General features: G+C 46.5%; 1 protein-coding gene across 45 annotated transcripts in view; it reads right to left on the bottom strand.

Moving 5' to 3' along the window:
- RSU1 (Ras suppressor protein 1) overlaps positions 1-12046 on the bottom strand; it is an 883461-nt gene that overhangs the window by 810747 nt on the left and 60668 nt on the right. For 39 of the 45 annotated variants that reach the window (XR_014817908.1, XR_014817911.1, XR_014817897.1 and 36 more), the window contains 3 exons: positions 11112-11230; positions 8412-8494; positions 8013-8127 (listed from right to left, as the gene is read on the bottom strand). Coding sequence is in view for 4 of the 45 variants with exons in the window: in XM_021064827.2 (XP_020920486.1) it covers positions 8013-8127; positions 8412-8494; positions 11112-11230 (317 nt within the window). In the remaining 41 variants the exon portion in view is untranslated. Of the gene's footprint in view, positions 1-775; positions 8128-8411; positions 8495-11111; positions 11231-12046 lie in introns of those variants that run through there. The other 6 variants (XR_014817933.1, XR_014817934.1, XR_014817930.1 and 3 more) reach the window with 6 other exon arrangements.

Here is a 12046-nt window from a genome sequence, read left to right as displayed (position 1 = left end):
AATATTCTGGTGCAAAATAGAGTCTGGGATTCAGGCAGGTTCAGGAGATTTCAAGCATGTCGATTGCACCCCTTCACGAGCTGAGTTCACCGCCTGCTTCGGGAAAAACATTTTTCCTAAGAAGCCAAAGCATTCCCAGTGCGTTCACACTGGGGAGTCATCACAGGGACAAAGAGGGGAGACCACATTCCCTGACTTGGTCTAAGAGCCAGCCCAGCCCTTCAAGGTCCCCGGTCCTTCCTTCTGGTGTTTAGGTGTTTAGGAACCAGGTGCTTCATGGCTCTATCTTCTACCCCCTACGGTCATGTCCAAGGGATCTCATCCAATCTGTGGCATTACATTTTTTTTTTTAGGGCCACACCTGCAGCATATGGAGGTTTCCAGGCTAGGGGTCCAAAAGGAGCTACAGCTACCAGCCTATACGACAGCCACAACAACCCTGGATCCGAGCCGAGTCTGCGACCTACACCGCAGCTCACAGCAACACCGGATCCTTAACCCACTGAGTGAGGGCAGGGATCAAACCTGCATCCTCATGGATACCAGCTGCATTTGTTTCCGCTGAGCCACAATGGGAGCTTCATCCTTTATTCTAATGGTGCCCACAATTATACGTGCAGCCCAGGCCTCTCTTCTGAAGTCCAGATTCTAACATTCAGCTGCCACCTCAATTAGATATGCAAAAAGCATCTCAGACTTTGAGGTACCCAAACTCAGCTCATGACCAGCTCCCCTCTATCTCCCTAACCAACCCTCTCCACCATCTTCCTCATCCTTTTATTGTTTATTTATTTTTTTCTTTTTTGGCTACCCCCAGGGCATATGGAGTTCCCAGGCCAGGGATCATATCTGAGCCACAATGACGACTGAAGCCACGGCTTCAGCAACACTGGATCCTCAATCCACTGTGCTGAGCCAGGAACAAACCTTCATCCCAGCGCTTCCCAACTGCCGCCGCCGATCCCACTGCACCCCAGCGGGACCTGCCCCCATCCTTTTGGTTCCCCTGAAACCTTCATCCCTCTGTTCTTTCCTCCTCATCTAAACCACAGCCAATTCCTGGTAGGTCTGTCTCTGAAACAGGCCCAGGATCTGACCGCTGCCACCACCTGGATAAATGCAAAAGGGCTGCTTCCTTCTGGAGGTTTCGGGGGAGAGCCACATCCTTGCCTCTTTGAGCTTACGGAGGCTGCCTACATTCCTCCGCTCAGGTTCCCTTCCTTGCATGACTCCAACTCTGGATTCTGCATCTTGTCTTCTGCTACTGTCCCTGACCCTCCCGAGGGCCCTCACAACTGCCCTGAGCCCACCCTGTAATCCAGGGAAATCCCATCTCAACAGGCAACATCGCATCTGCCAAGTCCCTTTACCATACGAGGTGGCATATTCCCCAATTCCGAGGATTAAAGTGGTGGGGGGGGCGCCATTCTTCAGCCTCCCACCCACCTCCCTCGGAGTGAAAGCCAAAGTCTGCACCACACCCCACAACCCCTGGGATCTAGTCCCCCACCTCCTCCAACTCTCCCCCTCCCTCAGTTGCTTCCAGCCACACTAGTCTTCTTGCTGCTGTTCCCCAAGCAAGCCCATTCCAGGACCTGTGCACCTGTCATGCCCCCGAAACCATGTACCAGACCCTAAATCTTTGTATTTTGAAGTAAAAGGCCTTTCCTTTAGCCCCCCAAGCTTCCCCTCAGTCTCAAAAGGCTGACTTAGAGTTAATGACCAGGAAAGAGTGTTACAGCTAAAAAAACTAGTTAAACCAGTCTCCACGATGTTACACTTTGGCCCCCTGACTTACTACTAATATTTACCTTCTGGTTAGAGTTATATGGTACCCGTGTCTGGCTGTTCACAAAGGATCTCTTCCGTGATTGACTGCTTTCTTTTACTAATGGTTCCTTTCCAGTTAGAGTTACATTGCACGTAGTGTTTTCTTTTGTAATTGCAACACCCCTATCACCCCTTCCCTGTGAGCAATGAATTCCAGAGAGAAGATCAAGGCACAATAACCCCAAAGACAACCGGAAACCATCACCAGACCCACTGACGCCAGATATGACGACTCTGAGATGATCTATGGATGAAGAAGAGCATAGACACTTTTAATCAATAACCCTGTCTTCTGAGCTAAACCTATAAAACCCCTTGCCATCCCCTCTGAAGTCGGGACATAGTTTTAAGCACTAGCCTGCTAGGTCCTCCTTTGCCTGGAGAAAGCTGTTCTTTCTCTTCCTCAAAACTCTGTCTCCGAGACATAATTGGTGCCAGTGTACAGAAGCCACATTTTCAGCTACACGCTCTGCTAGGAAGAGCCCCTGCCTCCCTCAGGTCTCTGACTAAATGGCACCAACTTAGGATGAGGCGTTCTTTGCTGTCTCCAAGGTACACCACCTTCCCCCCCAAGTCAACACGCTCTTCCACTGTTATTTTTTCCCAGGGCATGTAACATCATCTCTTACGCTTTCCATCCAGCTATCCAGCTATCCCTCCCGCCCCCACTAAAACCTCGGAGAGAGTAACAGCACCCCTCCTCCATCTCAATACTCTCTTCCATTCTTATTTTCTCCCCAAGGCATTTAACATTATTCATCGTGCTTTCTATCCATTTATTCCCCCCCCTCCGCGGCCACTAAAACGTCCTAAGGGGTGTTTCGTCTCCTGGTGTATCCCCCCCACCTCAGAAATCAAACATGAAGTAGGGACTCAGTGAACAGATGTTGGAGAAGTGAATTTCACGTTATTGGAAAAGTAGGGAGTTCCCGTCGTGGCTCAGAGGAAAGGAATCTGACTAGCATCCATCAAGATGCAGGTTTGATCCCTGGCCTCACTCAGTGGGTTAAGGATCCGGCATTGCCCTGAACTGTGGTACAGGTCGCAGACGTGGCTCAGATCTGGGCACTGCTGTGGCTGGGGCATAGGCTGGTGGCTACAGCTCTCATTGGACCCCTAGCCTGGGAACCTCCATATGCCGCGGGTGCGGCCCTACAAAGACAAAAAAACAAAAAAGAAAGAGAGAAAAAAAGAAAAAAAGGTTATGTTCCTAGTTCCCAGGAAACAAAACAAGTCAGAATTCATGGGGGGTTCCTGGCTTGGTTCCAATATTCTTACCAATAAGATTCCAAGTTAACAGACTCCATATTTACAGTTGTTTTTTTCTGGGGGTGGTGGGGAGCATGCCCACAGCATGTGGAGGTTTCCAGGCTGGCAATCAAACCCGAGCCACAGCAGTGACAATGCTGAATCCTTAACCTCTGGCCACCAGGGGACTCGCAAATTTACTGTTAAAGGAAATTCCACGTAAGTCTCAAAAGCACTTACCATGTTTATTCAGACATGTATGGATGAACATACAGAAGGGGGATCACTATCTCCCTTTTAAAATATATCCAGGAGTTTCCCGGTAGTCTAGTGGTTAAAGGATCTGGCACTGTCACTGCTGTGCTGCGGGTTCCATCCCTGGGCCAGGAACTTCTGCATGCTGTGGGGGCAGCCAAAAAAACCCATCCAAAAGTAACCCCGCAGCCAGTGGAGGGACTGCAGGGACTGACTGTCATAAGGTGCAAGTACACAGGTCCTGGCACTGCTCAGCCACCAGCGAGGGCAGCACCAGAGGCCACCTGAGCTGGGGAGCACAGAGACACACAAAAGACATTCCTACTGTGGCTGGATGGTTCCTGGGATGCTGGGGGGCAGGGGGACTCCAGAGCAAAAGTGCAACTGCAGTTGCTGAAATGAGGAGCAGAATGGCAGTGCCCTGCCCAGAGGTCACCTCCTCTGCACTTTGCAGAGTGCTATTCTAGCCCCATTGCCGCTCACACACCCACACAGCTGGCCATGCCACTGGACATACTGGACCTCCTCTCCTCCTGACACCGTCTGGGGAAGCCAGCAGGTATGCTGTTTTGCTCACACTTGGAATCCGCTTTCTAGGACTCCTCTTACTGGCACACAGATGGGAAGGAGTGGCCAGGAGCACAGACCTGGAAAACAGGTTCAAATCTTGCCTCTGTGATGAACTGTGTCGCTATGGACATGTCACCAACGCTTTCTAAGCCTCAGATTCCTTGCCTCTACGGAGAAAGACAAATACCATATATCACTTACAGGTGGAATCTAAAAAATGATACAAACGAATCTATTTACAAAAACAGAAACAGACCAGCCAGACATAGAAAACAAACTTAGAGCTATGAAAAGGGGAAAGTAAGAGAGAAGGATAAACTAGGAATCTGGGACTAACAGACACACACTACTGTGTATAAAATAGATAACCAACAAAGACCTGCTGTAGAGCACAAGAACTCCTCAATATTTTGTAATAACCTATGCAGGAAAAGAATGTGAAAAAAAATGGATATACATATGTGTATAACTAATTCACTTCGCTGTACACGTGAAACTAACACAACATCAAATATATGTCAGTACAAACTAAAAATTAGGAGTTTCCACTGTGGCTCAGCAGTAATGATCCCAACCAGTATCCACGAGGATGAGGGTTCGATCCCTGGCTTTGTTCAGTGGGTTAAGGATCTGGCATTGCCATAAACTATGGTGTAAGTCAAAGACGTGGCTTGGATTCTATGTGGCTGTGGCTGTGGTGTAGGCTGGCAGCTGCAGCTCCGATTTGACCCCGAGCCTGGGAACTTCCATATGCTGCACATGTGGCCCTAAAATGCAAAAAAAAAAAAAAAGATTTAAACTGAAAACAAAAGAAAAGTTCCCAATATTAGTCTTAGCAATTACTGGAGTTAATGCGGGAAAAACACTTTAACATAGTGCCTTGGCATATGAGGCCTTAATACATATTATTATATAGCTATTATTACCTTTCTATTATAGTACTCTTGACTTTAAAAAAAAATCACTGTCCCAAAATAAATAATACACCGTCTTCATCTTGAGTTTAGACAGAGGTTTACCATTCATTTCCAGCTAAGTATCTGCCTGCAGTTTGGGAAAACTGCCAGCAGGCAGATGCTGAGATGAAGCTTTTCCAGGTATGGCAGCAAAAAATAAACTCATGTAAAGACTTTCTCCTCAATTCTAGTCCTAAAGAAAAAATATATAATTTGGTATTGAAGGGTATAACAGACATATTAGACAAATATGACTACATGCAGCATTTAAATAGGATAATCACCGTGAGATTTAAAAATATGTAGATAAGATGTGTGTGGGTTCAACTAGGTATTTTTCTACCAAAATATCAGCTGATAGAAATCACTGATTCATCCAACACCCTATGTTACTTCATTGCTTGAAAAGTGAAATAAAACAACCAAATGACATTTTTTTTTCTCATTTCTCCTCGTCACACCTATCAAGGACACACATCACAAGCAGTAAGTGAGTTCTACCAAATTACCAAGAATCAATCTCGCGCATAGAGACGTGATTCAGCAGGTCAGGGAGGGAGCGGGTATCTGTGTTCTGCAAAAGCTCCCCCATGAACCACGCATGCAAAGGCTGATGCTTGGCAATCACCATTCAGAATCTTTCTTCAGGCAAGAAGGCTTTTTTGCCTTTAAAATGTTTGGGAACATCTTCTCTTGATCCTTAGCCTGCTCCTTAAGCAGAACTTGATGACACATAACTCAGTACAGAGTTGGTGCCCAGTTGCTCTGCAGCCCTTAAAATCTGTACAAATGCCTCAAGACCTTGGACAGCAACCAAGGAACTTCAGAAGATGGGACAGGATGGGTGAAACTGCCTGTGTTCCACGGAATCAGGTGAATGCTTTTCCTATAGACTGATGCTGCCCCCCGAAGTTTTCGGGCCTATGGAAATGCTCTGCATTTTCCCCCCACACACGCGCAAGGTAGCCACAAGCCACGTGCAGTTACTAAACACATGAGGTATGGCGCGTAGCATCCACAGTGGACAGCACAGCTCTGGGCAGAAGCCCCAGTGGGCTTGCTTGTAGCCTTGTGATCTGAGGTTCTCGTTTCATTAATTCATTCAGTTAATCCCTGGAGTACCTACTGGTTCCTAGCATGTGGGAGGCACTGGGGATGGAGCAGAGAACCAAGAGCAGGTCCCTGCTCTTGTGTTGCTTACATCCTCATGGAGAAGCACTGGCCTCTTTCAAACCTTCAGACTCATGTGAGGGACTTTTTCAAACAAAACTGGGTCAAAGGTGTTTTTTAAAACCGTGTTATTTTCGAGAGTTCCCGTTGTGGCTCAGCAGTAAGGAAGCTGATTAGTATCCATGAGGATGTGGGTTTCATCCCTGGCTTTGATCAGTGGGTTAAGCATCCAGCATGGCCATGAGCTGTGGTGTAGGTCAAAGACGTGGTGCAGATCCTGCATTGCTGTGTCTGCAGAGGCCAGCAGCTCCAGCTCCAATTCAGCCCCTAGGCTGGGCACTTCCATATGCTGTGGGTGCAACCCTAAAAAAAAAAAAAAAAAAAAAAAAAAAAAGCCAAAAGAAAAATTGTGTTATTTTGGAGCACAAAAGCAAATAGCCGTAGCTTGAGAAACTTTGCAGCTCTGTGTATCGAAGAAATAAAAGGATACTCAGAGTCCTCATGAGAAAAGGAAAGAGAACTCACAAGAGATTTTTTTCTAGAAGGGCAGTATAACCTCAGGAACAGGGTAACTGGTGGTACATTATTTTTGAGGGAGGGCTTAAGGCTCACAGGGCCGCCTGAAGGGCCTGGAGGGTAGGACCAAGGACTTCCCAGCTACAACCTATTCAACAGTTTCCACCAGAGATGGCATCAGGAGAAAAGCCAATTCATGATCGGAAATGTTTCTTTTCCTTTTTAGGGCTGCACCTGCGACATATGGAAGTTCCTGGGCCAGGGGTCAAATCAAAGCTACAGCTGCCAGCCTACGCCGCAGCCACAGCAACGTGGGATCTGAGCCAAACCTGCCACCTACACCGCAGCTTGCAGCAACATCAGATACTTAAACCAATGAATGAGGCCAAGGATCAAACCCAAAAACTGTTTCAGGATGATAACGGTTATAGAAAGAGGGAAAAGTCTCTCCAAAAGAAGTGAACATGGTTTGATCCACACACGCCGTTTTAATGTAGCCCTGACAGCTCCCTGCATGTGAGCCCATGTGCACGGGGCAGACATGGGCTGGTGGCAGGTTCAGGTTCTTAACCTGCTGAGCCACAATGGGAACTTCTTTTTTTTTTTTTTAACGGCCACATGAACAGCATATGGAAGGTCCCTGGGCCAGGGATTAAATCCGAGCCACAGCTGCAGCAACGCCACATCCTTAACCCACAGTGCCACAGCGGGAACTTCCTAGACAGGTATTTTTAAGCAGTAGTCATAAATGTGTTAATAACATGGTAAGTTTTGAAGGGGTTACAATGAAATATCAGGAGTTCCTGTTGTGGCTCCGCGGCTAGCGAACCCAACTAGCATCCACGAGGATGTGGGTCCGATCTCTGGCCTCGCTCAGTGGGTTAAGGATCCAGCGTGGCCATGAGCTGTGATGTACGTCGCAGATGTGGCTAGGATCCTGCATTCCTGTGGCTGTGGTGTAGACCGGTGGCTACACTCCAACTGGACCCCTAGCCTGGGAACCTCCATAGGCCGTGGATGCGGCCCTAAGAAGATAAAAAGACCACACACACACACACACAAAGATCAAGGGACACTCCCCCCCAAAAAAGACCAATGATTAGATTTTTTTTTTAAAAAAAAAAAAAAGGCGATGATCCCCAGTGGTAAAGGAGGAGTCCTGGGCAGTACCATCACTGCTCATCTAAGGCTCTTTCCACCACCCCAGACAGGCAGCTGAGCTAGGTCATCTTTCAACAGCAGCAGTTTGGAGAGTCTAGGGGCGGTGGCTGCTCAGCAGTGGGGCAGGTCAAACCCAGAACACCTGAACTCTGGTCAATGACAAACATGACGAGAAAGGGTCAGAAGTGGGCGCCTTCGTGGAGGGCATTTGCCAAGAAGAGGAGAGAGGGATTTTCAGAGTTGCCGCCTTGGGAATCACGATCATTAATCCAACCCAGAACTAAATCAATCCATCAGCCACCTTACCTAGTTCTGGGGGCAGCACGGTCAGGCGGTTCCCCTGAATGTGGAGCTCCTTAAGCTGAGTAAGCTCCCCGATTTCCTTAGGCAGCGAGATCAGGTCGTTATCCCTGAGGCTGAGCTAAACGTAAGAAAAACAAGGCGGTTGTCAACACAGTTTTCACATCAAGAGGCGCTCGACAGAAACTCCCGCCCCCCATCTGCACCCTCCCTCCCTCTTCTTTGAATGCTCTATCCTTTCAATTTAGTGACCGGTGTCTGCAGACAACCAAGGAACAGTATCGGGGACTAGTGGTCTTATTCCCGATACACAAACCCGTCCTCTGGCGCCAATTGACTTGATTCCACTCCTACAAGGGCTGCAGAAGTGAATTGATTTTCTCGGAATTTAGATAAATTACTTACTATCTGCAACTTGGTGAGCTTCCCAATATCAGGCGGCAGGATTTCAAAATCGTTGTCACTGAGATAGAGTGCACGCAGGGTGGCTGCAAATTAAACAGCAATATATAAACAGGGTGGCATGGAACCCAACTATTTGAGGTCTGATCAATACAAGGGAGTCAGCTTTGATTAATAACCCTGGCTTGGTGAAAAGCCCGTGACATACTGAGGGCTCGCCATAATAACAAGCAGGTCAAACTCAGATTTACTGGCTTATTGTGGAGCTGGTGTGTTCCGGAAAACATCTATATCCAAGAGGACTGACACAATTAACAAGGGTGGGTACCCGCAGTTTCTGGCCCGGAGTTTCAATATGCTTTCAGAAGAGATGGCTATGTTTCCTCTATGCCTTCCCATTCACGTTTATCGGTTGATTTGCATCCAGAGAGAAGCCAAGAAAACCACAGTGCCACTTCTATCAATGCTAAGGGCAAGAGGGCAAAATAGAACTAGGTTTAAAAAATACATCAAGAACCAAAAGGCTTTCCAGGGATGGAGGCCAAAATCGCCATTGGTTTGTCTGTATAATCAGACTATTATTACTGGGTTCTATAGGGTTAACCACAAAAATGAATGAAGACGAAGGAGCTAAAATAATGACATGGAGTTTAAAAACAGAAAACTCTAACACAGGCAGAGCATTAGTCATCAGAAATTTGTTAAAAGATGGAGCTCCTGTTGTGGCACAGCGGAAACAAATGCCACCTAGTATCCATGAGGATGTGGGGCTGATCCCCAGCCTTGATCAGTGGGTTAAGGATCCGGGGTTTCCCTGAGCTGTGGTGTAGGTCGCAGATGCAGCATGGATCCCACGTTGCTGTGGCGTAGGCTGGCATCTGCAGCTCCAATTTGACCCTTAGCCTGGGAACCTCCATATGCCGCAGATGCAGCCCTAAAAAGCCAAAAAAAAAAAAAAAAGAAAAAAGAAAAAAGAAAAAAATTTAAAAAATTTGTTAAAAGAAAAAGAACAAAAACAAAGGAGTTCCAGCTGTGTGGCACAATGGGATCAACAGTGTCTCTGCAGTGGCAGGGACTTGGGTTTGATCCCCAGCCCAGCACAGTGGATTAAGGTTCCCGTGATACCCCAGCCTTGGCAGCTCTGGCTCGGATTCAATCCCTGGCCGGGGAACTCCATACGCAGAGGGGCGGCCAAAAAAGTGGAAGTAGGAGTTCCCGTCGTGGTGCAGCAGAAATGAATTCAACTAAGAACCATGAGGTTGCAGGTTCGATCCCTGGTCTCGCTCAGTGGGTTAAGGATCCAGTGTTGCCGTGAGCTTCAGTGTAGGTCACAGATGTGGCTCAGATCCTGCATTGCTGTGGCTGTGCAGCTCTGATTAAACCCCTAGCCTGGGAACCTCCATGTGCCGAGGGTGTGGCCCTAAAAAGGCAGGGGGGAAAAAAGAGAGAGAAAGAAATTTGTTTACAATATTATCCAATGATACCAACGTCCAAACTCCTGAAGCCTAAAATCCTACACCATCTTTTTATCCTGACCCAAAAGGGGAGAGTATAAGCAGATATACATTTTATTTGTTCACAGGGATTCAATTACATTCCAATATCTTGAGACTGGACAGAATTATAAGTTAATATACATGAGAAAAACAACTTCTTCCACCGCCCAAGAAAACATGTTAGAGGTGGTTTCATGTACTTTCCAAGTCTGAGATAAAGAGGACACATAAGGTAAAAGGTAAAACTTTAGATACTAATTCAGAAAAATCAGAATTTCTGGATGCCGTATATGTCACTATTTGGAGAAGCGGTACATTCATTGAGAGACAGCAACTCTTCCCTAAATATTTCCTGAGTTCTTGATAAAATCAGTTTTTCCTATATTTTTTTGCAAGCACCTGCAGCAAGCAATGTGTGTGCAGAGCAAAGGATCAAGTGTGTTCATATGTGACTAACAATTTCTTAACGTCTGATGGTATGCTATGGACAAAATAGACTGGATCAGTAAGAATGCTTTCTGAAAGGCTTAAAACGGGAATCCTGACTAGAAATGCTTAAAATTCTGTGAGTGGTTTATTAATTGGCATGCTTATAAATAACTGATCAGAATATCTTGGAGCAAAAAGCTGTCAAAGAGTTAATAGCAACAAAGGAGAAAGGGACATAATAATAATAATGAAGCATAATTTTTTTCTAATCTTTTTTTTTTTTTTGCTTCTTAGGGATGCACTTGCGGCTTACAGAGGTTCCCAGGCAAGGGGTCCAATTGGAGCTGCCTCACAGCTTGCAGCAACAGTAGATCCTTAACCCACTGAGTGAGGCCAAGGATCAAACCTGCACCCTCATGGACACTAGCTGGGTTCAGTACCTCTGAGCCACAACGGGAGCTCCCTGAATGCGCTTTCAAAACAGAGTCAAGTTCCCTAGCAAAATGGGAGACTTGAGCTCATTTAAGTAAAAATCTCAATCAGAAAGTTAATACGACATTACCAAGTCTACCTGAGTGCAGTGAGGTCAGATCACTATATATCAAACACACATATTGCTGAGCTGGGAAGGAATATTCAAAGGAATCTGAAGGAAAAAAAAAAAAAAACTGGTATGTCCAATAATTTCTCTTGGCGTTGGGGCCCTGGCAAATAAATTTCACTTTGAGAACGCCAAGGACCATTTTTAAGGAGATTTATAGAATTCAAAGTTTCTTACTCAGGTAGAAGAAGTTTCCAGGAAGAGAATTTTCACTCAAGTTGTTATAAGTCAGGTCAAGGACCTCCAGAGCTGGCAGGGATCCAAATCCTCGCGGCAGCGTGTTTAGTCTATTCATGCTGTGGTTGAGGGAGAAAAATGCAAGCCGTCACCCGCACGTGTATTTATACAGACTTCTCTGTGCCACGGGCCTCGGAGCTGCACATGAGTGGCTCAACCCTTAAAAACTGCACGATTCTATCATGACTTTGTGCTATTTTACCAGCCTAGTAATGCCAGGCAGAGAACCCACACATTCATGAGACATCTGATAATGTTTTCGTTGTCCCTTTTCCCAATGGCACTGTTCAGTCATTGCTGTACAGAGAACATGAAAACATCCCAAGGCAGCCAGGCTTCTAGAGAAAAATTTCCTTATGAATGCAGCAGTAAGACCTCAAAAGACACAGATAAAGACTGCAGATAGACTTCTGCTCTATTTGATTTCACTATTTGGGAGACAAAAATCACATTTTTGTTTTGTCTTGTTTTGCAACTGCTAATAGTAGTGCAAAATAGGAGTTCCAGTCATGGCTCAGTGGTTGACAAATCCGACTAGGAACCATGAGGTTGCGGGTTCAATCCCTGGCCTTGCTCAGTGGGTTAAGGATCTGGCATTGCCGTGAGCTGTGGTATAGGCCAGCGGCTACAGCTCCGATTCAACTCCTAGCCTGGGAACATCCATATGCTGCGGGAGAGGCCCAAGAAATAGCAAAAAGACAAAAAAAAAAAAATAATCTCCAATTAGAATCAAGATTGCTAGGGATGGGGGAGGGGAGATGGGGAGCTGTTTAACCCACACATAGTTCCAGCCTGGCAAGATGAAAAACTTCAGAGTTCCCTTGGAGCTTAGAGGGTTGTCAATGCAATGGTTCAGGTGGCTGCTGTGGCGAGGG

Source organism: Sus scrofa, chromosome 10 (genome assembly GCF_054392235.1).
Source record: "Sus scrofa isolate SSC_HxYL_T2T_F1_AM1 chromosome 10, Sscrofa_HxYL_maternal_Yorkshire_Landrace_v2.0, whole genome shotgun sequence".
NCBI lineage: Eukaryota > Metazoa > Chordata > Mammalia > Artiodactyla > Suidae > Sus > Sus scrofa.
Note: the sequence above shows the minus strand (reverse complement) of the source record. Positions and strands in the feature narration are given on the sequence as shown.